This window comes from Corvus moneduloides, chromosome 5 (assembly GCF_009650955.1).
Source record: "Corvus moneduloides isolate bCorMon1 chromosome 5, bCorMon1.pri, whole genome shotgun sequence".
In the NCBI taxonomy this organism is placed as follows: Eukaryota; Metazoa; Chordata; class Aves; order Passeriformes; family Corvidae; genus Corvus; species Corvus moneduloides.
Genome location: NC_045480.1, coordinates 8042518 through 8070153, shown reverse-complemented (window position 1 = coordinate 8070153; position 27636 = coordinate 8042518). Strand labels below are relative to the sequence as shown.

Below are 27636 nucleotides of genomic sequence, written 5' to 3'. Positions count from 1 at the left end.
ATGTTTCATTAAATTTAAGTATAAAGTTTCCCATGACTGCTTTTCCACGAGGAACATGTTAACATACAGCTTTTCTGGCACTACTGCCTTTCTTTCTTACAAAGCTAATGAAGGTTTCTTAAATGAACAGTGTTGAGCATGGTTAAGCAACATTCACCTTGTTCAGACACTTTTGGATGTCTCTATTATCCCAGAAGCAAGGATTATGGGCTTTGCCCCTTTCTGAAGGAAGTATATATTTTATTTCAGGGCTGGTTTGCTCTTAGGTACATGGTTATAAGAGACTCTGCAAAACCTAAAGAGCTCTTGTCAGAACTGGCAGAGTTGGAATTAACATTTTCTGTGGGCCTGTTCACACACTGAACGTGCTGTACAACAAGAAGCTTAGTCAGCATGTTTTTTTATGGTAACCTTGGAATTTTGTTCTTTGACCACTTCCTTAACATTTAATGAGCCTGGTTGAAAAGAAGGTAAGTGAAGTGAAAGTGTCCTGCTGCTATGGCATTTTATCTAAGAAACTCCCAAGCCAGTTTTGAGCTCCAGATCGCCCCTCTTAGTTCTAGGGGCACCTGTCCATAGCAGGCAATGTCGTCTCCTAGTAGGATTCTTGCCTTAGGTACATGAGGCCTTGTGGGCTTCCTGTAACTCAGGTGAGACAGAAAACTGTGCTGTGACTTATCCCTCTAGACATTGAGTACTGCTCTGCTTTGCTCAGCTGCTCCTTGAGGTCAGGGATGTCCTTCTGGGTTGGCCTCTTTGCTTAAGTAATTCAGCTACTGTTCATTCAGTAAATATTGGAGAGTATTATAGTGCCTTCAGAGATTCTTAGGGCTTGCTTTTTGAGCCAGAAGAGACAGTTTTTCCCTGGCTCTACTTGCAGTGGCAGTGAGTACCTGTTATTGTTTGATACAACTTGAGATTGGTAAATCCTTTGACTTGATTATGCCACAGCTTTTGCTGTAATTACTTTAGAGCCCACTTAGCATGGGACATCCCTTAATTTTCTTCAGATAAGTTAACTTCTCTTCTATACCTTCTGATTGTCCCACCTGATTTTGGCAGCATCTCTTTTCCTCTAACAATAAGGGTATTTTGTTGGGGAAGGCTTTTGGTCGTCAGCATTGGGTGCTTTTCTCAGATGCAGGTGTCTAGGTTCTGTCATAGGCTGTATCTTGGCTTTGATGATGGGAAAGGGTACCAGAGACCTCTCAAATGACCTTTCTATCCTGCTGTCTCTTAGGATTGACCAGAAATGGTAGGTTCCAGATGGGAGAAACAGTATGCCTAGTCTATCCAGCCTTCCAATTTTATTTTGGTTATAGTGAATTCTGAAAAGATTGGCCAAAAAGAGTCAAGACATTTGGAGTCTTGCTTGTGTGATATTTTTATGATCTGTCCAGAAGTCTTTTTGCTCTTGGTAGTAACAACCTATTGAGTTATTGTAGCAAGGTGTTGATACAAGATTTATTTTTTTAAAGTTTCTTTAGGAAGATGAATTCCTTTCTAGTGGGCTCAGGGATGACTTTCAGTGATTGTAGATTGTGTACAGCCACTAGGTAGCATTTTATTTGTTGATGCTTCTTCCATGGTTGGAAGAATTTCAATCATGGCCCTTTATTGAAGCATGCGATGTAGATGATTTATGATTTGATGATCTTCTCAGTTTATTTCCAGAATGGATGCTGTTTGTACCTGGATGGAGGCTGCCTGTATATACGTGTCAGCCCTTCTTTTGGACTTTATTAGCTCTTATTAGGACTGATTCTGAGGTAGTGTTTCAAATGTAATTTATTTTGAGAGACACAGTGTTTTCTGGAAAGCTGACTATTCGTATGCTCTGGGTCAGGCTCTCATCCCTCTATTCAAGACAATTTCTATCCTTTCCAGAGAGATCATGGGGTAGAGCTATTTTTACCAGTTGCTAATCAAAATGGACAGCAATGTATTGAAATGGTGATGTGGTTCCACCTGTCTAGTGAAGTATCTTTAGATTCCTGCTCATGTTTTATTTGTTTTGCATAAAACATCATCTGATACTGTGTTGTCATTGAGCTGTTAAAAAATTACATTTGCTTTCAGTTCTTCTGCAATATAGTTTCTTGCCTGAGGGACCTGGAAACTTGTCTTCAGACAGTTGAACAAGAGCAAACAAGCCTCACACATGCACAGAGTTTGGCTCTGTGTGTTAAGCAACATCTTTTTTGTGCTTTCAGTAGTAGCCATTTCTATGTAAAGATCAATCTTCTAACTCATGTATTTGTGTGCAGTTCACTACACAGGTAAATGTCCTCCTGAATTTCAGAATTGGTGCTAATTATTGGTATTTTTCTAGGTAACTTGGGAGATCGGGCATGTCTTAGCTGTACATCCCTGAGGCTGACAAACAAAATGTGAGTAAATATGAACATTTTTCTGAACTATCAGTTAGTATACTGTCATAGAATGTAGGTTTAAATCTAGACAAAGTGCTAAAATACTAGCTTCAGCTTGGGTTATTCACAGATTAAAGGAAGTCTGAGTATAACTCGCTTCACCTGGTTGGTTGTGTATGGGAGAAAGAAAGTGAAATCTTCCCTTTTTTGCCCACTTCCTCCCTTTCTGTTTCACTTCTGAAATGAAAACCGTAGAATATTAATCTCTATCTTGGGTGATTCCAGGTGTGCCCTGGAATCATAACGGGATCTGATAAGCTTCTTGCATACTTTCTCCATGGAGTTCCATAGAGTAAGTATTCAGTCACAGCTAGTTGAAAATCACAGTTGACAGATAAGAATGTAGAGCATCTGAGTGGTATCTCTGTTAAACCAAAGAAAGGAGTTTATTGTATGTTGCAGCCTTGGGTGATGGTGTCCTCTTCTGAAAACACATCCAGCTGTTGTGTGCCCTTATGGAAGTGAAGGGGTTGAATGTTGGCAGAATCCATTCTCTGTTCCTGGCTTGGCTCACAAGGCATGCTTGTAGATAAGAATTTCCTAACGCCTTTCCCTGGAATGTTAAAATGCATGTTCTGTAGTTTATTTATGATCTGGCTGCTCAGGATACAGGGACTATTCTTCGATTTCCTGAGTTTTCATTTTAGCATAAGGACGTGTCTCTAGACACAACCTTCTAATACAAAACAAACCAGTTTGTTTTTCGACGTGTTAGTCCTATATCACTTGCTATAGAATTAATTATGATTGATTTTTAAAAATAAATAAAACATTTAAAAATACCTATTTTTAGTGTGTTAGTATATAAGAGCTCTCTCTTGGGAAGTTGGAAAATTATGGTTTTAAGCCTGTTAGGCTGGAGCACCTCTCCTATGAAGATAGACTGAGAAAGTTGGGGTTGTTCAGCATGGAGAAGAGAAGGCCCTGGAGAAGCCTTACAGCACCTTCCAGTACCTGAAGGGGCTACAAGGGAGCTGGAGAGGGACTTTTGTCAATGGAATGGAGTGACAGGGTGAGGGGGAATGGCTTTAAAATGAAAGAAAGTAGGTTTAGATTAGATATTAAGAAGAAATTCTTTGCTCTGTGATGATGAGGCACTGGAACAGGTTGCCCAGAGAAGCTGTGGATGCTCCATCCCTGGAAGTGTTCAAGGCCAGGTTGGATGGAGCTCTGAGCAACCAGGTCTAGTGGAAAGTGTCCCTGCCTGTGGCAGAGGGGTTGGCAGTGGATGGTTTTTAAGATCCCTTCCTACCCAAGCCATTCTGTGATTCTGTGGTGAAATCAGCAGCAGAATATTGGGACAGAAAATCTTCTTATTCTGTTGAGAAGGTTTGGGGTGGAGTTTTGTTTGTTTGTTTTGGTTTGGGGTTTTTGTGTTTGTTTTTTTCCAACCAAAGCTGCTATTAATGTAATGTTGCTGCTTAAAATAAAACAAAGTAATGCCTGCACCCCACATGACCCAGATCTGAATGCAGGGGACTCTAGTGATAAGTACTGAGGACAGATGGGATAGAAATTGTGTCTGACATCACTCAGACACACATTGTGTGTCTGCAAGTGTGTTCAGAGAGACACATTTCTTGCAAAATTTTTATTCCCTGCAGACTCAGAACCAGTTCTGCTGTCAAAGCTCTCTTCCTCTTGGCATGCAGAAGAGTGTCAATGTATGTAGGTGGAACTTGGTTTGTAGGCCTGGAGCTCTGCTTTTGGGAAATGCCTTAGAGTCAGGGTGGATTGATTTATGCAAGTGTTTTAATCCGGTTTTGAATATATACTTCATTTTCTTAAAGTAATTAAGCTGTAATTCTTATTAGTTAATATCTGCGCAAGTGTGTAGCTTTCTAGCTAACCAAGAGACTGTTTTGTGTAACTGCATATGTTCTAGCAGTTGTCTGACCACTGAGAGATCAGATGCTAAAACTTCAGTTTAAACTAGAAAATCGTGTGTTTTTAAAAAGTAATAATTTAGTCTTTTTTTTTTTTGTACAAAACTCTATGTAAATAACATTGAGTAGACAGAACCATTACTCATTTGAGCATGTAATAATTAAGTTTAAAAAGTGTTTCTGGCTGAAAATTGAGTGAGGTTAACACTTTTAAGTGTATGATAAACCTTTTTTTCCTTAAAATGTTACTCAAGCCTGTAGAGCCACTTGCACCTATTTTTTTTGTTCATTGACTGAAGACAAAAACACATTCTGATTTTGTTTCGATAGTACAAAGGCTCCATGAAAAAACACCCCAGTCATTTCTGTCCTGTTGATGTCTTAATGCTGGTATCTCAGTTTGAGGGACACTAATGGAACTCATTTATATAAAACATTTTATCTACTGTTTTATTTTTGTCCTGTCTTTTAATAAAAGCATGTACAATCCTACTTGCATATTACGAGTGGTTCTTCTGTGTGTATAAGGAGTGTTAGGGGTGTTTGAGCAGTGCTTCCCTGCTAACTACAGTCTACATTTAATTAAAGAAAAGAACAAAGTTCTCAACAAGGTAGAAGAGTGTTGGTTCTCTCTGCCCCAAATCAATACCGTGATGGAAGTTTTTGCAAAAGTTTCTGTTGAATAAGGAAAACTGGATGCATGGTGATGGTAAGAGAGGAACTCTAATGAAATTGGATTCCTCTGATACTAATTCTCTCACTTAGCACCTCTCCCAAGTATACAACTTCTATTTTTTTGTCTCAAGTGTTTTGCACAAAGAGGTGAAGTAATAGAAGGGACTTTATGTTACTTATGAATTTGCATGTTAGTTTTCAAATGTAGCTTTCTAAATGGAAAGCACATGTGGTAGCTGTTCTTTATTTAATTGGAGTAAAATAAACTACCTTTTCAAAGTTGTACAATGGAAAATTCCCTGCAGGTTAATTTTTTTTTTTTGGTCATGAAGTAAAGCCAAGTGTTCTTTTCAGGTATAGACATTGGTTTTAAGAGTCAAAAAAAATTTTTTTCCCTTAAATATGCAGTAGATAGTTTTCAAATTACATGTTTTATAAATACATAAATATATATATCCTTGCAAATGTATGTATAAAAATAGCTGATGATCTGTTGCTAATTCTTGAATGCTTTTTTCTTTTTAAGGACTGTACACTTTAAATATTGCACTAGTGTCCCTCCTGTTTACGCCTACTCCAAAAAAGGTCACTATTGTTGTTGGACTAAAGGATCTGAACAAATACACTTTTCTCTTGCGAGCTCTTCTGGCTCATGGACGCCACTAGCAACCGTGGGTGTTTTAGGTCCCCAGTATCTTCCACTTAGGTGGTGGCATTCTTCACGTCCCCTTCAAGATGACTCCATAGTTGAAAAGTCACTGAAGTCCTTAAAGGACAAAAACAAGAAGCTGGAAGAAGGAGGTCCTGTATATAGTCCAACAGAAGTGGAAGTTGTGAAAAAATCTCTTGGACAGAGGATTGTGGATGAACTGAAGCACTATTACCATGGGTTTCGATTGCTGTGGATTGACACAAAAATAGCTGCGAGGATGCTCTGGAGAATCCTGCACGGAAACACTTTGTCTCGTCGGGAACGGAGACAGGTACTGAGTCAAGACCTATTTCCTTTGGGTGTCCTCGATGGTTGCTCTGTTTTGTTAGAACTGAATTAGTTCTTTCTGTTGTCTTTTGTTCCTAGAATTAAAATTGCTAGGTGTGTTTCCTTCCTCCTCACTATGTGGAGTATTTTTGGGTATTACCCCAAAACTTTTTACTTGTGTTACCCATTATTGAAGATAAATTTGTTATTTTCTAGTTGGACCAGCAGAGGATTCTTCTCTTTTGTCACATGGGCAGCAATTGTGGTTTGTTCTCAAGTTCCCAGCCATGTACCATACCTATGATCACTTTCTCTGCTTTTTCACTCCAGCTGGAAAAATAGAGGGAAAACACTGCTAGTAAAGGTTGTATCTGTGCCAGTTCTGTTCCTGTTTGCTGCTTCATGGGGTTCTTTTGAATGGGATAAAAGCTGCAGGCTGAAATGCATGATTGATAATATACTATTTCAGTTATAAATATATCTGAAATAATTTTAGCCCAGATACATTTCCTTTATTTATGACGTGTTGCTTACATTTATGAAACTATAAAAACGCAACTGAAAATTTTAAAGAAAAGGGAGATGAAATCTGGAGTGCAAAATGTGAGTGCTTTCAACTTTGGATAATATATATGTATTTCAATAGTAATTTCAGGTTTTGGGTGAAATGAGCATATTTAATTAGAATGAAAAGTTATATAGATATTTAAAAACATTAAATGTGAGCTCGTATATGAAAGGACTGCAAAATATTAAGCTGGTGTTGTTAATTTCTTGGTTTTGGTAAAGAATGCATTGATATTCAGCTTCAGTTCATTAGCAAAATATTAAACATGCTGATTTGACAATTCTCATTTTACTGCTTTTAAGGACAAGATGTTTAAGCAGTTTATACAGATTAAAAATTCAAGTCTGTCTTCCTGCCTTCATAAAAAAAGCATTTCAGCTGTTACTGGAAAGATGTTCTAGAAGAAATGCTGGAGAGCAGGTGTGTTCGCTCTGGGGCAGGAGTGCACAGTGCTGCTTGTGGCACAGTGTGGCGCTCTGCAGTTTGTACCCTGCACACACAATGTGCTGGGTTCACATCTCTGCCCTCAAAACTTCTAGTAAATGATCAAAAATACGAGTATCTGCTCATTGTTTTAATCATTTCCTGATAAAATTAGGTCACATTTGAACAATTTGTTGTATAAGTAAAGCACATCACATCTTAAATGCAGTATGAAAAAGTTCTTCCTAAATTCACGAGGTTAGACAAGTAGCAAAAATTGTTACATGCACGTGTAGCAGTTTCTGTCTGTGAGTAGGTGTGGTCTCCTCTCGGACAACACTGCTTGATGGTCTCAGCATCTTTATGCTCGTTAAGTTTTGCCATCTTCCTTGTGCTGGTACAGGAATCTGCTTGGCAGCTCACCCAGCTGAGACGTTGCTCAGCAATAAATATAACAGTCTGTGCTGACGTGAGAGGGGATTATGTAGTACCAGAAAGAGCAACTGAGGACAGGGGAAGGTGAGGACTGCAGGACTTCTTGAAGTAGCAGTTCTAGCTTGTGCCGACTTATTGAGAGCTTTGGGGAACTTGGAAAGCCAAGCAAGACAAATTAATTCATGGTTTAAAACAGAATCAGAAATTCTCCAGGGAGAAGATTGGAACCATTGATTTTCCTGCCTCTTTCGTATTTACTGAGCCATACTTCTGAGAAATTATATAAACAGCAGTAATATTCCATCAATAGATGGATTTATTCATTTGATTACCTTTTGATTTTGTCATCTAGTGATGATAGGGCTGTCTTTCTCATGTTTAAGTAGTGATCTGGCATTTGGCCTTCCCGGATTTGTTTTTTTTTTGTGCAAATGTTCACTTTTTGTATTAATTCTCTTTTTAAATGAAATGGACATTTATTTGTTTGCAGATATAAATTAGTGTTTACATTGCTGTAGCCTGTCTCTTATCTGATGGTGTACTGTGTGTTTATATGCATGCAAATGCAGTGTAGGAGATGTAGAGAAAATAGTTTTAATAACTACAGTAATGTTAGTTTCTCAGTCTAGGTTTTGTGTTTTCTGCATTTGGAGGAAGAGGACATCCTGTCTCTGGAATGAGGGCATGGTAGGCTCAGAACCTGGGGTCAGTGAAAAGCAAAAGCCTGCAGCTGAGCAAACCCTCTACATGTTGGGTTTTTCTAAACCTTATTTCAAGTTTGTTTCAACACAGTTCATTTTTTATCAGTTCAACCTTAAATTGTAGTATATTGACTAATTTAAAGAAGTTTTAACATTTTGGTGCCGGATTACCTCCTGAACTTTTAAAAAATGTAAAATAAAAATTGAAGTATATACTGCTTTGAAAGTATTAAGCTGCACATGAGCTGACAGTCCTAGACAAATCTTATCTTCATGCAGACTGACAAATGAGTTATTTCTGCCTGCCCTTTCCTTCCTCATTGGAGGCAATAATGGAAAGATATCCAAGTAATCTAACCACATGAACAAGCAATTCCAGCATGGCTAATGCAAAGGGACCTATTGTTTATGTAAACGAAGTCAATTCCAAAATTCTGCTTTGTACAATTGCTGGCAGGGTTTGGATTTAGCAAGGTCACAATATCTACACTTAGGAGAGAAGGCAGGAAGAAGTAAAACATGGTACTGTTAAAACCTAACTGCTCTAGTGCTGACTCCTGCAGCAGGATGGTTCAGAACGTGGCAGTGAGCTGGCAAACACAATGGAGTTTGTGGCAAGTCCACCAGCTTTACAAACTCTTCCCTGCAGAGGAGGGAGGAGTGGAATACACGAGCTGTAGCAGCAGATACAGAGTAGTCACAAGGTTCTCGTGCTGTGCTGCCAAATAATGTGTGTGTAATCGTACACCATTGTATTAGGTTCCTGTGTAAAGCTGTTTTCCTTGAGTCAGCCGAGGGTGCAGTTCCATGATTTGTGAAAGCCGATCCAGGACAGTGCTGCTGTGAAAAGCTTGGTGCTTAAATCAAGTTTTCCTGCCCCACCCCCGCTTGGTTTATTCTGTTCCTTTTCCCCTTGTATGTGTATGTATTTATGGGTCAGTTTTAGCTGGATCAGTGGTGTGAATGCCAGTACACCTTCACGGCTCTTTATACCTCGTCTCAGGTTAGTATTAGGTTGGCTTATCCAGTGGTAAAACTGCTTCCTTGGAGATGGATTTTGTAGAAATACTTGCACCCACTACCTGAGAATAGAGACTGGGTAAAAATAGGAACTCTGTACTCTATAGAAATTTTCAGGTGGGTTTTTTTAGGGAAAATGTACTTCTCTTCTGAGTTTTAAAATTTTCTTCCAAACTTTGTTACTTTTTTTTTTTTTTTTAATTCCATGGTAGTCGTTTGCCTTCTATTGTTGGAATGAATGGAAAAATCCTTGAGCCTGTAAACAAAGGACTAAAGCATGCCTTCTGGGAAACTGAATTTTTTTATATACAAAGAAAAATGCCAAACTTTGAATCTGTAGAGCGTGTGCATTCCACATACAGCAGTGCTTAAGATTTTGGCTGGTTTTATGCTAAGGAAATTCTGAATGAAGTTTTACAGGTTTTGTATTTTAGCAAACCAGTCCTGAGGACATGGGATCTGTGCTGGCTGTTGCTGGTGTTCCCCTTGATTACCATGAAGCCTGAGGAGGGGCTGGAGTGGGGAGCACAGGTTTACTTTTGTAATAGCATTTATGTTGCCAGTTTTTGCCACTCAAATCCTGATGTGGAATGACAGTGCTGTGGCACTAGAGTACTGGAGCGTACGTCTGATTTAGGAACTGATGGGATTCCCAACAACCAGTTTTTTCCTTTGTAAAATGAGGTAGAGTCAAAGAAGATCTGCACTCCCCAACATAAACAGAGTTATTAAGCTTTCAACAATTACTGAAAGATTTGATAATAGACTGTACAGCCTAATATATATATTTGTGAGTGTACAGAAATCACAAGGATAGTATTTATTTCATGCAGCTCAAGATTCCGTAACTAACGCTGCCTGCTTCAGAGGATTACTGCTCTGGAAAAGCAGTGGTTTTTAAAAAAAAAAAAAAATCTACCAAGCTGGGCTCATTACCCTGGATTTAAATGTACATTACAATTGTTATAAGGCAGCGGGGGAGGGATCTTTCATTTTATTCTTGGTTACTTAGTCCATAGTAGCTCATGCATGTAAGAAGTGGTGGAGCACAAATAAAGATGCATAAAAGAAGTTAAGCAGCTTTAATGACAACAAATGACCACCTCCTGTTTTCAGGTGCTTTTAAGAGGTTTAAATGAGATACTTGTCCTATAATCCTATTGAGACACAGTGAGGCTTTTGAAATACTTTCTATAGTGTTGAAAACTGGTGAAACTCCAGCACTGTGTAGTATATAGCAACCTGAAAAAAACCCACTAGAAACTGACTTTATCACATCCTTTTACTGTGTTATTTTAAAATTTCTTCATAGCAAATATGTATATATGAACCCAAGTGATAATTGGATGATCAAAACAAGTATTTTTAAAATAAGTATTTAAACTTTAGCTTATCAATATATTTTTTTTCCCCTTCCAGTTTCTTCGAATATGTGCTGATCTTTTTCGTCTGGTCCCTTTCTTGGTTTTTCTTGTTGTCCCATTTATGGAGTTTTTGCTTCCAGTAGCTCTTAAGTTGTTCCCTAATATGCTTCCCTCTACATTTGAGACGAAGTCTAAAAAGGTAAGCAGGTCTGAATTGATAATCCAGTGATATTTTTTTAAAAAGTTAGAAATTTTCTTGGTGAAGTAATTAGAAGAAGTCTAAGATATTTTTTTTCAGTGTTAGGGTGATGCTTTAATCTTCCTTATCTTATTTTGAAGATCTTGCTTTTTAATATATTATAATGAACCAGTGCCATAGCGGTTTTTATATGTGCAGGTACCAAGCTGTCAGGGCCGAAAGTCTTTTGTGCTGTCCTCATCTCCATTTTCTGGCTCCTACAAAGGAGAAATGAAAGCTATGAGATGTTATTTTTCTGGTTGTATTAAAACAGACATTGTAACATTTGTAGTCTTAAACCTTGATATAAAATTTAGTATTTAAAATAGCTTCTTACGCTTTTTTTTGATTGAACTTTATTTCTTTTAGTTAGCTTTTCTCAGAATTTTTAAAAACCCACCAAAAAACCCCACAAGTTTTCACTTTCAGAGCACACAGTGAGCTCTTCAGCTCTTCAGCTTTTTCAGTGTGATTTGGAGATCTTTGGGAAGAGTGAATGCCCCCTTGGAATGTGTATATTATAACAGCAGTCCAGAATTACTCCACATAACTTGTCTGGGGGCAGAAGTGATACTTAGTCCATGTATTTCTGGAAGGAACTTTTAAAACAAAATATTTTTCTAACAGGAGGAAAGATTGAAGAAAGAATTGCGAGTAAAACTTGAATTGGCTAAATTCCTTCAAGACACCATTGAGGAGATGGCCTTAAAAAATAAAGCAGCCAAGGGAAATGTTACAAAAGATTTTTCAACATTCTTTCAAAAGGTAAAAACCTTGGAAAATGTATTTTCTCTTCCTACAAAAAAATAACTTTGTGACTTTTTTGGTCTATGGTAATTATCAGATATCTTTATTTTGTTGGACTTGAAGAAACAGGATGTAGTAGCTTTTTTAGGATAAATTTCTTTTCTGTAAGTAATACTTCAGTGTGATGAAGTTTTCCTCTTGCTAACTTTGGTGTTCTAGCTGGTGCTTCTACTCTCTAATTCTAGAAGCAGTGTATTTCTGCTCATTTGCTTCTTGTTCTCTTATATGTTAATAAGTTAACTCTAACATGAAACATTGTATGCTCAGTGGTTACTCAGGTAGGTTTTGACCTCTTTTTTTTTTTTTTTTTTTTTTTTTAGTATTGGTTATGAAAACTGGGAGAAGACTTCTTTTCTAATTAACTGATTGAAAGTTAATGGGGGGGGAAGTAAAATTTTTTTGTCAAGTTTAATTCTGCTTATAAAACAGTTTTTAAGTGCACAGTTGCTATACTGACTAGAACGTGGTATAATCTGAGGTTTAGCTAGAATGTGGTTGCTGTGCTTGGTGCAAAATTCTTCTATTTAAGATCAGTTGCTGACAGAGAGACTCTAAGTGTCAGGCATCTGCCTCCTACATTGATGGCCTTTAGGTTTCACAGCATTTCCTTTCACCAAACTCTAGGTGAGAGTAAGGTACTTCCTGGAGAGATGAAAAATACTCTCTTAAGTCTTCTCAGGACAGTAGTTATCTCTGATTTCTCTTAATTGTGGGGCTGCTGATTAAGAGGTGGAGCCAACAACATCCCCAGGTGCTTTGTTGAAAGAAAGGCAGTAGAGAGAGTCCTTTGGAGAGAGTGTGTATTTGCACAGAAAAAGGCACATAAGCCCAGGGGTTTCAGACATGAACTTTACAAGCCCTGTCAAATAGCTTAAGATTTTCCTCCATGTCAGAGCTACGAGTAAAGTTTTAAAGTGTGGGGTAGTAAGATGATGCTGATAGTGCCACGTAGATCACCTCAGATAATCATAGCGGCAAATTTTGCCAGTCAGTAACTGCTTGCAAAGTCCATGTTCTTTGAAGCCTCTATGCAGTCATCTGTTTCTGTTCTTTGAAATCTGCAGAACATTGTAAGCTGTTAGTTATAGCACTTAGTGGCTGAAGCACTGGGCCTGCAGGCTCTGGGAACTTGTCGCTGCCATGCTTCATGTTTGGAACATTTCATTTTCTTCTGAAAGAACTGCTACTGAGAACTTACATTTGGCCGTTAATTTCCATGGAAATAAATGATGTTTCACTCCGCATTTGCTGGAGGAAGTCCCAAGTTCCTCTGATGACTAAAAAAGAAGTTTCAAGCCCTGCATTTCTTATGTGTGGGTGTGCTTCTTACAGCTTTATATTTCTCATTTGTGCCACAGAGACAAACTTCATTGATCTCATTTCACTGTACCGGATAATAAATGTCAGAGCAAGAAGAAGCTTAAATGTTTCCCACCTTTTTGCTATTCTTTTGCAGCTGCTTCTGTGGTGAAATATTTGATGCTGCAAGAACCATTGATTACAGGCTTAACATGTCTGCTGCATAATTCCAGAACTTCTCTCTGTTGCTTTGTAGCTAGTGATGTACTAGAAAGCTTCAGTTTGTACTTTCAAGAAACACGTGCTTGGCTATGTCAAAATTCATCTTTAAACAAGGGAGAAAATACTTCCTGTATTTTTGAAGTGCCATTTTTGGCTCCTATGGTGAAGGCACTGGCAAAGTGGAACAACAAGGCCTTTTGGCCTTTCTTTCTCCAGGTTGGTTTCTCTGCTACACAAGTATCCTGGAGGTTAATGGACTCAAGGCCATCTTGTCTCCCGACTTTTACCTTTTCCTGTACTCAGTAGCTGTTCACTAAAATATTTGAGTTCGCAGGTAAAACAGGTAGGCATGATAAATCAGGCAGTATAGGTAATGTTAGGTTTTCAACCTGTACTTGATGTCCCGTAGTTTTATGTTTTATTTACAGGGTTTAAAAAAACCCAGAGGTACTGGGAAAAGGTTTTTTTGGATATCTTTGTACTTCCTGTTTAGACCGAATGTGTCAAGTGACTGGGAGTACTTAATTGTGAGTTCTGTAGATTTTTGATGGAGTGATGTCTCTAATAAGCTTTTGGTGGCATACTTAAAATAGAAAAATCAACATCTGTACAGGTGATAATGCTTTACTGTGACCTGATGAGACTAGGGAATTTTTCTCCTACTTCTTTGAACTGTTATTTCAGCTTCCAGTAGTTGGATTTAATGACTGGGAAGTCATTGGCAACACATCACTGAAAACCTTAACTTTGCAATTGTACAAGCAGTTACATAGAACCTTCATCAGGATGCAGCGTCCTTTCCCAAACAGTGGTTTATACTTTGGAATAACTTCAAGTACAAAAACATTTTCACTGGGGTGCTGCAGAACATCTAGGAATTGAAAGGAAAACAGTATTGTAACAAATGTGATGGTGGAGAGAAGTGGGTAGGTTAAGTGTCCTAAACTGTGTTTCAAAGGGACACCAGTGTTGCAAAATTTTTGCCATTGGATGTACTTACTTTTCTTCCCGTCTTTATCTTACGTGTTTCTGTGTTCTGTAAGTATGGTACCAGAACAAATACTTGCCAGTGTGACTCCTGTAGCAGCTATTTATTAACTCAAGCGTATATATTTTATTTTTGAGTATGTCACGGCAGTGCAGCTCAGATAGACCTGCTCCTTTGTGTACAGATACATCTAATTTTTGTTTTGTTAGTTATATCTTAAGTACATTGTGCAGTGTTGTTGGAAACTGTTGACACCATCTTTTGCCTAAGTAAGTAAGTTGTTTTTTAAAAACTTTTATTGCTTCCTTGTGTGCTATTTCTTATCCCAAAAGTGCTGCAAAGTGCTTGACAAGCAAGGAGACTGCTTTTATTCAAAATAATGCCAAACCATAACATTTGCTTTGAAAAGCTTTGTGTGTGTTTGTTTTTTTCTCACAGATCAGGGAAACTGGTGAAAGACCCAGTAATGAGGAGATCTTAAGGTTCTCTAAACTGTTTGAAGATGAGTTGACGCTGGACAATCTGACCAGGCCTCAGCTGGTGGCACTTTGTAAATTGTTGGAACTTCAGTCAATTGGGACAAATAACTTCCTCCGCTTCCAGCTGACCATGAGGTTGAGGAGCATAAAAGCAGATGACAAGGTGAGTCATTCTGAATAGGCACTGGGTAATAATTTTGACACATAGCAGTAGTGAGTGTGTGTGAATATATGTATGGTGGGTTTTTTTTGGGCATTTTCCTTTTTTTGTCTTAATTGTGTTGTTCTTGAGCTAACTTTGAACAAAAAGGCTTGAACAGCTTGAAATCAGAAACGTCCTTATTTCTTAAGAAAAAAACGGACCTTTTTTTAATCTACCATTACTTGCAATGAAAATAATTATATCACAAAGAAAAACGTTTCTATGAAGCTCTAATTTGTAAGGGAGCTGATAGAAATACCATCTTGAAGAGAAGTATCAGCCGTGACTGGCCGTGCTGGAGCCGTGTGAGCAGCAGGGGCTGTTCTGTGTTACCGTAGCAGCCTCTAGTGGCCGTTCCTACACGTGGGCTTCTGGCTGGGCAGTGCCGGTGATGCCTCTGTTTTGAGCTCGTACACGGTCAAATTTCCTTTCCATTGTGCAGATGATTGCTGAAGAGGGAGTTGATACCCTGACTGTTAAAGAACTGCAGGCAGCTTGTCGTGCCCGAGGGATGAGAGCTCTTGGTGTGACAGAGGAGCGTCTCAAGGAGCAGCTTAAACAGGTATGGTTTTGCAAGACTGAGTACACAGACCTAATTGCAGTTGTTAGCTCTGTTGCTCTGATTTTTGTCTTGATTCTGAGAAGTCGTTTTGATTCTGTTCTCATTAAAAAAGATGGTTAAAACAGCCTTTCTTCTTAATAAGCTTTTATCACATGTACTTTGTAAGTACGTAGTAGCTATGGGTTGCTGCCTTTTGACTGGACCATGATGTTTTTATGATGCAAGTAGATACTTAGACTTAAACATAACCAAAATATATTTGCAATTCTGAAAGTTTGTCTTGTTAATTATTGTATTGCTCTGTAAAGAAGTTTTCACCAAGTAGATCAGTTCTTTTTCTCTTGGTGTTGCCTGGTTTAGGGGGAGGTCTGTTGGAACACATCCAGAGGAGGCCAATAATTTGATCACAGGGCTGGAGCACCTCTGTTATGAAAATGGGCTGAGAGAGTTGGGGTTTCAGCCTGGAGAAGAGAAAGCTCCAGGGACACCTTATAGCAACTTCAGTACCTAGAGGGGGCTTACAGGAAAGCTGGAAAGGGACTTTTCACAAGGACATGTAGTGATAGGACAAGGGGGAATGGCCTAAAGCTGAAGGAGGGCAGGTTTAGATGAGATATTAGGAAGAAATTAATTTCTGTGAGGGTGGTGAGACATGGGCACAGGTTGCCCAGAGATGTGGACTGCCCATCCTTGGAAGTGTTGAAGGCCAGCTTGAATGGAGCTCTGAGTTTAGTGGGAGGTGTCCCTGCCCATGACAGGGAGTTGGAACTAGATGGATGATCTTTAACCTAACCCAAACCATTCTGTGATTTTAAGATGCATGTGAAACAAACCACTTGTTCAAATATTCATTCAATACTTCTTGAAATGCTTCTTCAAACAAAATACGCCTTCCTATATTTCATTGCAGTAGCTGTAATTCTTAGCTGGTTATTGCCTGTAGTTCCTGTGCTGGGATATTGAGTGATAAGTAGTGGTTAAAAAAAAAAAAAAGTATTTGCTTTTTTGTGTGTACTTGATTTTGTCTGTAAAAAAGAAAAAAACATCCTGAAGTTGAAGATTTGTTTTTTGTATTGCACTTACAGTGGTTGGATCTGCACCTGAACCAGGAAATTCCTACTTCATTGCTTATTTTATCCAGAGCCATGTATCTTCCAGATACCCTTTCTCCAGCTGACCAGCTCAAAACAACCCTTCAGACACTACCAGACAGTGCTGTAAGTATTGGTGGACATAGTGTATAACTAACTTTCAGTGTCATGACTGAAAATCTATCCAGAGAAGTAGATGTTCTTCTCAGTCGTTGCTTTGCCTTGAAAAACTAAATCATAGATAGGTTTATTTGAGTGACCTTCAAACGCAGAAGTTGGGTTGTATGTGGAGAGGTATGAGGATAAAGTAAATACATGGCAATATTGGATTACATGACAGCAGACAGTAATAGCATCAGAACATTTAGAATACACCTTTCACTTGCAAAAAACCAGTGAATGCTTCAGGCTATATAAAGACATTAATACTTGAAAATACATAACTTATTTAGAGAGAGAAATTGTCAGAGTGGATTGTTGGTAGTCTTGAGAGAAGGAGAATGAAAAATGTGTATGATTTCAGGGTGAACAGTTCACATTTCCACTCTCAAGAAAGAGAGTCATCTTTCTCTGAGAAATGTAAAAATAAGGTAACATTTGGGGGCTTTGACTTTATTCATTAGCGTATCTGTACGATCTATCTCAGGATATCTAAACTTACATTATGCAGACAAACATATATGTATATATACACGCTTTTATTAGACTGCTTTTGTTATTTTTAGGCTAAAGAGGCTCAAGTGAAAGTGGCAGAAGTTGAAGGTGAAAAAATAGATAACAAAGTGCGGCTGGAAGCAACACTTCAGGAAGAGGAAGCCATCAGAAAAGAAAATGAAGAAAAAAAATTGTCTGAAGCGGCAGAGAAAGCCAAAGAAACTCTTGAAGTTGCAGCCATGGTAGGTTCTGCTCACAACCATTGAGAAGTAAATGTCAATAATGATGTGAAAACTAGCATGTTTCGAGTTACTGCCTCTGCTCTGGGTATTGCCTGCAAGAAACTGGACTTTAAATCCACGTACGGAAGATGTGAGAGAATATTAAAACTGACTGCAACACAAGAGTTCACTCTGAAATGTTGGCTCCGTCTTACTTATCTTTGATTTCCTTCTTAATTAGAGCAGTAAGCAAAGACTTCTTTTTCTTTAGTAAAGGTACTGGTTTTGTTGGAGTTTTTTTAAAATTTTCTACACCCCATACTTTAAATGTTCTTATCTTTGGGTCTTTCTATTTGTCATTAACCTGATAATGCTATTGTGTAATATTTGATTGTAAAGCTGCTATCCTGCTTTATTAGTGAATTAAGCCTCAGGAGCTCACAGAAGTAGTTCATTAAATACAAGTGAGTATGTTAATGTGAAACCACTCAATAAGTTGCAGTTTTTTAACCTGTTCTCATAAAAACATGTGTGTATACTTTGGCAACTATTTCTATTTTGACAAGTCATTCTTTACTGATGCTAAAACAGATAATGTTTTGGTTTTTTTTAAATGAAACCTAATGAGGTGTTTTAAATTTAGAAGGCAATGGAACCAGCAGCAGATCTTGAAGCAACTGCTCTGCAAGCTAAAAAAAGCCAGGTGGCAATGGATACTGAACCAGAAGTGGCACGGGCAGGTGCAGCAGTGCACTCAGAGGCACTGATAGATACAGCACCAGTATTGGAAGGCATTAAGGTAATCTGGATAACCACACGTTTTCATACTTCTGAATGTAAAGAGTCAAAGCATCCATGTGAGAACTATGATATATTGTTTGTCTGTCCTTCACTTTTAGCTCCCTCACCACATTCTGTCAGTTGAAAACAGCTACTTAGTGGATTGAAAATTCACCAATGCAGAAGCTGAAGTCAGCACAAAACAGAGCATCTCCTTTATCTATCTGCATTATTGAAATTAATATACCTGTTTTGGGGGGCATTTGCATTATCTGTAGATGGAATGGCCCTGTGCATATTTTATTTTCAGCTTTTCAAGAGACAAGTGTAGTTCACAAACTATGGATGTTCATCCTCATTTTCACAAAGGTTATTGAAAATAACCTGATAACTTTACTACAGTTCAACTTTCCAAACTTTACAATTTTTTTTGGTGTAATTTATCTTTTCTCATACATAGTGAATTGTTTCTCAGTTGTTCTAATTGCTTAACCTAGGAATGAATGAAGTAAAACATTCTTAAATGAGAAGATCATTTAAGATGAGATGATCTAATCGCCAAAACTCACATAATCAATCACATTAGCTGAACTTACTACTGGTGCACTTCAAAAAATTATGTACTGTAGCGAACTAATTGCCTTACCATTTAAAATCTTTGCATTAGCCTCAAAATGACCTTGTGATAGTAGTGACGCCAAACATGGAAAAAGAACCTTGAGTTTCTCTTTTTTGCTAAAAGACTGCAAATCTTGGAGTAAAATCACAGATGTGCCTTTCACTAATTCATGTATATTTTCTTTTACAGGGTGAAGAAATCACCAAGGAGGAGATTGATGTGCTGAGTGATGCTTGCACCAAGCTGCAGGAACAGAAAAAAGCACTAACAAAGGAAAAGGAGGAGCTTGAGGAGTTGAAGGATGATATCCAGGAGTATAATGAGGTGAAGAATGGGGCATGGAAGTTCTTTTCTTGTTCATGTTTTAGCAGAAATGATCCACAAATTTAAAGATTATCTTTCTTGGTTGTCTGTGTGTCTGAAGTTGGAAGCTCAGTGAATGAATTTTGTTTGTGACAATGCAGAGCCTCATTTGCATAACGTGTTAAAAGCCTAATTGTTATCACTGGAGTAGTTCCCAGCAGACGAGAATCCTGCTCCTCTGCTCTTGTTCCCAGGGTGACTGGTGGGGTAACAGGAGCTGACTGACTGCTGCGTGCTGCAGTTCTTTCTTAGCAAGTGTAGATGTCAATATTACAGAAACTTCCAAGATAAGTAAAATGCACCTTATCCAGTCTTATGAAAGATGTGGAAAATAACATTTAAGGGGTGCATGAAAAAGGCAGCAGTGTTAGAATTTATTGTTCTAATTCCATCTAGCTTTGTATGTCCCTACACTTGTATTTCATCTACAAATGGCTCCTGTCTTGAAATGCTGGTTGAAGTCAGTAGTGTCTGTTGTGAATTCACACCAGCAAAAGCTTTTCTCTCTCTTGACCATTTCTTTTAGGATTTGCAAGAGATAAAGGAGCTTTCTAAAACTGGTGAGGAAGAGGCAGTGGAAGAGTCAAAGGCAAGCAAGCGACTGACGAAGAGAGTGAACCGAATGATTGGCCAGATAGACAAAATTATTGTGGAATTAGAGACAAGTCAAAAGACAGATGATGCAAAGCTGGATGGTGAGGATACTCCTGCTGGGTAAGTGACCTGGGAGCACTGGATGTGTCTCTGGCTGTTCACCTTCACTCTTGCTTTTGTCTGATGTGTGGTTAGAAAAGAATTGGTGAATAACTCATTGTTTAGAATGTTGAAATAATTGGTTTTAAAAACAAAATTAACAAAATTTTGCTGTAGATTTTCTCTCTTCTGAGGCTAAATATGTCTGAACTGATGAAGGAAAAAAGGATGTATATTTCCCCAGGTGCTAGTCCTGAAGGTGTTCTGAAAGTCAAAGTGTTCATTAGAATCTTACCATCTTGCCCATGCCTCTGGCACTAACAGGATTACAGGTGAAACCTTCCTTTTAGTCATGCTCCTCACACAGTAATTTTTCCCTGTGTCATTGATTGAAAAGGTGCACAACAGTGTGTGAGCATGTCCATATTTATTGTTATTTAGTAATAAAGACATTAGTGAGGAAAAAAATTGCAAGGATCTATGGTGTCTGGAGAAAAGTGGGGAAATGGGTCTAATGGGAATGAGATCATTTTACATAGTCCCTTTCCAAAAGATTTTCTTCATTTCAATTTTTTAACACGCAGATTTTCAAAGAAAGATCTTTCCTGATAGTTTCGTTACAAAATTCATTTATCAACACTTATCCAGGTCTTGATATTATTGGAGAGTCTTTCAGGCAATCCTGTGTTAAATGGTCATATACTGCTTGTTGCAGACACTGAAACACCTGAAAACTGAGACATAAATTCTCATGTGATCACGAATGCTGTTATTAATCTAGTTTGTTTGCACCATTTTGTGTGATTCATTAAGAGAGTATCCCAGCTCCCAAAGAGCATAACTAAACAGAAGTAAGGATTCTGCTTTTGTTGCTTCTGAGCTCTGTATTTTCCAGTCCCCAGGGCAAACGGTCATTTGTTGCAGATTTTGTGTAATAGCATTACGGCAGCCACATGAGTGCTGCTAGAGAGAAGCTGTTGATCAAAACCATCTGAATTTGCAAACTAACAATACAATGCAGAATCTGCTTGTACTGAATGTAATTGTACTTTTTAATGGATGGTTTTCTGGATAATTTTGTAGGTGATTGTGGATGATTGAAAATTTTAAGTTTGAATATTGCTGAGTTGTCAAAGGCTTGTCTTCTAACCTTGAAGTTGGTGAAGTCATTATCAAGCCATGTCCAGGACATTTAGTGGCAGCTTGAGAAATGCTCCTTGCGTGAAAGTCTGTCTGTGCCCAGAGGAGCTTGGACTACACTGATAAAGCCTTCTGTTTAGTATTTATTGTCTTCACTGTCTCCTGCATTTCAGCTGGATCTGTGCTGGACAATGTTTCTTTAAACTAGTAAAATACATAGGCAAGCAGGGACTTTAGGTTGCAGCAGACAGACAACTTGAACTTCATGAGATGAGTGAGCAGAGAGTGTAACATCTGAAACCTGCTGGTCCTTCCTTCCACAGTGTCTGGTCCTTGACAGGAGCAAATGAAGCCGATTTTAACAAAACAGCTCATTTGCTCAAGTGATTAGTTCTCAGCTTTTGTTTTCCTGTGACTCATTGATTTTCTGTCAGCCAGCCTCTAAATGTAAATGGATGACAGAAACATGGCACTGCATCTTTGGTAAATGGGGAGTGAGGGGACAAAGGGCAGTAGATACACAGCCTGGGAAATACAGAAACCTTTATTTCAAATGCTACTGGATACTTGTATTTGTTCAATAAAACGTGGAAACTAAAAGCATGAGATTCAATGGGAAGATAAAAATCTTGCTGATCAGTAACTCCTTTTTGGTTTTTTGCATTCTGTTCATGATTATTAATAATCAGTTAATAATTTTACAAGCATCTTGCAGTGTAGTAACTTCCAATACTGCCTTTTGTCAGCCTTACTCCTTTGGAGTAATTGCTTGTCATGTAGAATTTGTGCTTTCTCTTCAGGAAGAATCTCATCAGTATTGCTGAGCTAATTAATGCAATGAAACAAATTCAGAAGATTCCAGAGGAGAAGCTGACAAGGATTGCAGAGGCACTGGATGAAAACAAGGATGGCCAAGTCGATATAGATAATGTTGTTAAGGTAAGTTTGTGGACTTCTTTAAGAAAATAAGGCAAAGCATTCTTCAAACATTGGACCTGTTTTGACATAAATTTGCAGTGCAGTCTTTTGCAAGAGTCTTTACTTGATGCCAGTGAGGTTTTTCGTATGTATTATAGATCTCATATAACAGCATCTTGAGAATCTGTATGGCTATTTTTGGGGGCGGGAGGGGAGGGGAATCCATGTCTGTTACCCACATTACCTTTAAAGCTGTAGGTTTTCCTGTGTCTCTCTGTCAAGTTCTGTAAAATATGGTAATTTTGTTATTACTTAAAAATGGGAGGGAGTAGAAGAACTATGACTGTTAGCAAAACTCTTGACATAACATCCATAGATATATTTCATATCAACACAAAATAGTAGCTTCTCTTGCCTACTTGTATACTTTAGATGTTTCATTGAGACCTGTATTTCCTGTACTTGAAAGACAGCAGACCACCAGTTGTCTTTTAAGTCCACTGTAAATGGCCTGTGTTTGTTGCCTGATTTGTCCTATTTTCTCATTTTGCAGAACATTCTCAGGTTTTCTCTGCCTTTCACCTTCATTTTCTTGTTTTTCACTTGGTAAATGTAGATAGGTCCTGAAACTTACTTCCTGCAAGCCATTCTGCTACTCGATACAGAAATAGTATTTAAACTATGGCCAGCTAGAAGATACAGTATCAGCCTTTTGAAACACATTTTTCCTCTGTACTGCCCTGTGATGATTATCTTCCCTATTGCTCTAAACAGCCGTTGCACATTTAGCAACACAGATAAAATGTACTTCTAAATTCTGCATATATTGCAGAATAATTCTAGGAACTTGAGGAGATATGCCAAGAGTACATTTGTACAAAAAGCTATTTAAAGGAATTTGGAATCATTTACTAGATTATTTTTTCATTTGCTTTCTGGACGGCCCACCCCCTCTACCCTTAAGTTTTTCTGAATTTGTGCTTATCTAGTACAATAGGTCTTTTTTAATAAAATCAAAATAAAATTAAGCCTATAAATTATTGTCTTAAATACTGTTACAGCAGGTACTGAATCTCAGTTTTCCATTGAAACGGGTAAAATAAATGGGTCTGTTTTACTAATGCTTTAAAATGTCTTTGTGTGCTGCACACACAAAGGTCAAGAGTTCTAAGTCGTTTGGTTTACATTTTAGCTTTTTTTTAATATTCTGGATATGTTTGAGGTACTGGTTGTGGTTTGAATTTGTCTTCCATGTAAGAAAAAAAATGCTGTTTTTCTTGAACTTGAGAACTGAATACTTTTGTCGTCTTAACAAAATTTGTTGCAGGAAAATGCCTCCATCATGTAAAAATTAAATGCACTCTGAATTTCATTTTATGTTCATGTAGGTAGTAGAATTGATTGACAAAGAAGATATTGATATTGGCACCAGCCAGGTTGCTGAGATTATGTCACTGCTTCAAAAAGAAGAAAAACTGGAGGAAAAAGAGAAAGCAAAGGAAAAGCATGATAAAGAAGCTGCAGAAGCAAAGAATTAAGCTTCAGAATCTGAAGCTAATCACAGTTGTAATCAAAATCTTGTATATCTTTCTGTGTCTAATGGCTTACAAATTACTTGAGCTTTGTGATTATGGGAAGTGTTTTGAGCTGATTCTGGTAATAAATTGTAGATACGTTTTCTGACATATGGAATGAAATTTCCGTTAGTCAAAGAAGTGATTTAGTGTCATTCCATACTGATGAAAACAGAATATGCTTCTTTAGCAGTGCTCCTGCCCACAAAAACATGTATTTGCACTCATTGTTGTGGTACAGTGATCCATTAAACTTGGAAGTTTGCTGTATAAATTAAGTGTATGTATCATGGAAGAATGTTTCCCATTTATTTTCTTTCGTCATTACATGGGGCCCAACCTTGCTCTGCTTCTACCTTTTAGCTTTTTCAGAATTTAATACAAGCTTTTTCTGTTCCATCACAATATTACATATTTTCTAATCTGCTAGTGAAAATCCTGTGGCTTCAGTAGTAGCTCTATAGATGTAGAGTTTTTTAAGCTAAATATCACTAAGCTGTTGCCTCACTGACAGAGAATGTGGCATTCTGATCACTTTTATGAATTCATGATTATTATTATTTTCTGTTGAAGGGAAAAATCAGATTTATTTTTCCCTAGAATGGAAACTTGGCATGAAGTTTGCTACTTATGGGTGCCTTAAATTTCATAGAACTAGGGAGTAGAGTATGTTGGTTCTACTCAAAACTCCATGAATTATTAAAGCATTGGAATCACAGGAGCCTTTAAAATAGTTTCAGAACACAATCTGTCACATGGTAAAGTGAGTTAAAAGTGTTTGTCTGAATAGCAGAATGAAAATAATCAAAAGGGAAAAATGTCAGTTGTGATCTTTTTGCATATCTTTTTAAAAATGTAGCTATATTTGTGTGCTCGTTTTTCATCTGATAATTATTTACACCATAACTAGTTCTCTTACCTCTCAATTTTCATCTCAGGTATAAAGTCATTAGCCAGGTATAGTTGGAGTGCATAAATATGTTCATCTCATGGGTTTGCTTACTGTGCAGTCAATAAGTCATTTCTGGTATTGCCAGTGTGCTGATTACATTACTGGTTTTCTAATTGCCTATAGCCACTGTCTTTAAATGTGTGACTACATACTGGCAGTAGGTCAAGGTTTTCTCATTAATATTTCTTCTTAGTAGTAAATTTTAAAGTTTTAAAACTAAAATACTAACTCTGGGATGTTCCATAATTCATGGCAGCCTAAATTTTACACTTTTCTTAAAATCTGTTACAAAGTACATATAGTGTGGCTTGAACCAGCAGGGCTGTAGTTTGGGTTTTTTATTTTGTTTTTATTTTGCACCCAGTATTATAAAATGTATGAACATTCTTGATTTTGTGTACACTATAGAGAGCACATCTTACAATGGCACTGTACATGGTGATATTGAGGTGGGCAGTTAGTACTTAGTGCTTTTAGTCATAGTTGCATATTTTCATAGAAAATGTCAACTCCCAAGTATATTTCAGCATAATTCCATGTGCAGTATTTATCTAGATTGGCTAAATTATTTGTACAAACTTATTTGAAGTTAGTGGAACAAAAGTTTTGACAGTCTCATGGCTTGCATGATATGGACCATTGTATTTAGTTGTTTCCAAAGCAATATGTACAGTGAGATGTACAGTTCTAGAAAAAGTCAGTGTCTAGTTCAACTATTGAGTTCATATTCTGTACAGTTTGCAAAGAAAGCTGCTTACAGCGAGATCCTTCTGGGAATGACTGTAATTGTATCTGAAGTGTAAAGTTGCTGTGATGAAGCTGAAATTTCAAATCAGTACAATCTTTATGGTTCATGGATCCCTAAACAAGGGGGCTGTTCTCTTCCTCATAAATCGAGATTACCTTGGAGATTTCAGCATGAAAGTCACTTTGTAGATTTTTGAAGGTCTGACTTCACTAGGTGCTTTTTTATTTTAGGCCAACGCTTGTATTAGATGAAATTCAAGAATAAAACTGATTTCACAAAAATACAATCTAGAAACTAATTTTACATTTTATAATTTACAGCTAGAATTTCTGGGCTTTGAAGTATGCTAAATTTTTACAGTGGCATATTTTGAATTTGAAAACAATGTATAAGAATATTACTTGACATTCCTGAAATGTGGTAAAAGATAATCTAAAATTGCCTGCTACCTTTCATGGAATATCAAAAACCTAAGAATTGTATTCACTTGAATGCATGCAGATTTAAACCAGGAAAATAGCAGAAAAAGCTATGTTTTCAAATATTTATTGATTTGAAGTTTTACAGAGCTTTAACTGGCCTGAAAGTAAATTGGCTGATGGCAGTATTTGGGAGTTTAAGACACTTTGCTGCTGTTCTGTGTTTACTGTTCACTTAAATTTTCTGTGGATTAAATAAGAAGGGAGCCAAAAATAGCTGATTTTTTTGTTTAAATGCCAGTCACAAATGCCAGCTTTCCGCTGTGACCTAAAGCGATCACAGGACTTGCACACCAACCATAGAAAGGACTTTCATGGGGAATACCTTCCTTCTGTTGAAAGCAGGCAAACCCATGGCACCTGGACTTCAACAACACATGTTCTGCAAGCTTTAAAGGATTAGGAAGCCATCAGTGATCCACTTTTACCCAACCTTGAACCTCCCAAGCAGCTCTGTCTCTGTGATACAGGCAACTGCAGCAGATTGGAATAGCTCCAGATAATGTGCTTAGTTGCCTTTGGTGTTGACCAAAAAACCCAGAAGCTGTGGTATGTTCAGAGAAAGGATGACTTCCAAGTGTACAGTAACTGGTCAGAACTTATTCCTGAATGAATATTTAATCAGAAGATGTAAATATTTCTTTAAATAATTTAAAGGATATGCGAGATTCCGATGACTTTGTGACTTACACAGGCAAAGCCTCTGAGCTCAGACTTAGGTGATTGGTAAGACCATTGGTGGGGTTGTTGCAGATTCAAATAAGACAGATTTTGACTATAAGCTATTCAGGGGGGAAATGTAAAACACACAAAAAGCTTTTTTAAAATTCCATTTAGCAACAGGAAAGAAAAGTAGAGTAGGATGCAATTTCCCCCTTCAAAACAAGTGTGTTACAGGACCTATTTTATGAAAAACTTGTTTCCATTTCATCTTAGCCCAAAAGATGGTTTTCACAGAGATTTTCATCACTGACTGCATGCTGTGAGAGTCAGTCTGCCTGCAGGTTAAGTGCCAGAAAGCTGGTTCAGTCAGAGTTTGTCAGCCGGACTGCATGCAGGTAGAGAATAGTCTCTTGCCAGGATAGTTCCTTACCCTTATGTAGGCTTTGTCTGGGGAAAAAGTTACATCTTTTATACAACTCCAAAATACTTCTTGTAACTTTATATCTGCGTACCTTGCTGATAATTTTAACTTTAGCTACTTCAGCATGTATTTAAATACTTTTAAATTGTTAATATCAAATAATTGGGTATACTTAATTAGAAGAATAATCCCATATTCTGTTCTTTGTATGTATTCCAAGTTTTGCTTTTCAGTTGAATTTCAGCCTGTGTTATAAATTTAAGTTGAAAATCATTTGTGCACTGAGCATTCTGGTCCTGTGTTTGCCATAATGCAGTAGAAAATTTTTATATTAACTGGAGCTTGTGTCCTTTGTTTAGTTACAATAAAAGTATCATTTTGAAACTTAATCTCTCCATTTTTTTAATGTTGGTTTTGATTATTTAGTGTTAATTTCTTGCTCTTCTGATGAAATGCCAGGCACAGGGCTGGATGCTGATGAGCTGTGTCCATGAAGGTAGTGTCCTGTGTCCTTAAAACAGGATTTGGGAACATGCAGATGTTGAATCTGCTCTCTAGTGTAAAGTGTTTCAACAGGTGGCTGAAGACAACCTTCTGCCTTGACATGTTTTTAAAATAATAATAAATAAGCCAGGTTGGGTTGTAGATTTTTCCTTCTTCTGCTTAAAGCCAAGTACCAAATAAAAAGCTTTAAAAGTGGCAGAACTTGTTCCTTTTAAGCTTTTGCTTTAAGAATTTCCTTTAATGACCCTTCAATTAGGGTGAAAAGGAGTGGTGTGCCGCAGCATGGTCAAACTGACTAACAGAGGAATTGGGGTTTGAGTTTGTGAATTAAATGTGGACATTAGCAAGTGCCCTTGATCATATTTACCTGAATTACCAAGAAAGAGACTGACTTCTGGATCCACTGTTGTCTTTGCTGGGATATATTGGTTATATCAGAGAAATTACACTCTTTAATGAATCTTTATGACGTATTTATAACAATTGTGTGTAATTGTTAAAATCTAAGGGAAAAATGGGGACCGCTCATAGGTTGA

At 37.6% G+C, this 27636-nt stretch overlaps 1 protein-coding gene across 3 annotated transcripts in view; it reads left to right on the top strand.

Annotated features, from left to right (window-relative positions):
- The window catches only part of LETM1 (leucine zipper and EF-hand containing transmembrane protein 1), a 28649-nt gene extending 1664 nt beyond the window's left edge, over positions 1-26985 (top strand). The window contains exons 1-14 of one of the 3 annotated variants that reach the window (XM_032110071.1): positions 2363-2390; positions 2658-2724; positions 5520-5976; positions 10539-10682; positions 11349-11486; positions 14476-14679; positions 15161-15280; positions 16366-16497; positions 17097-17267; positions 17890-18045; positions 18835-18969; positions 19535-19722; positions 21642-21780; positions 23148-26985. In XM_032110071.1, the coding sequence (XP_031965962.1) occupies positions 5923-5976; positions 10539-10682; positions 11349-11486; positions 14476-14679; positions 15161-15280; positions 16366-16497; positions 17097-17267; positions 17890-18045; positions 18835-18969; positions 19535-19722; positions 21642-21780; positions 23148-23297 (1731 nt within the window). In that variant the 5' untranslated portion in view covers positions 2363-2390; positions 2658-2724; positions 5520-5922 and the 3' untranslated portion in view covers positions 23298-26985. Of the gene's footprint in view, positions 1-2332; positions 2391-2657; positions 2725-5519; positions 5977-10538; positions 10683-11348; positions 11487-14475; positions 14680-15160; positions 15281-16365; positions 16498-17096; positions 17268-17889; positions 18046-18834; positions 18970-19534; positions 19723-21641; positions 21781-23147 lie in introns of those variants that run through there. The other 2 variants (XM_032110070.1, XM_032110069.1) reach the window with 2 other exon arrangements.
- The last annotated feature ends 651 nt before the right edge of the window (positions 26986-27636 follow it).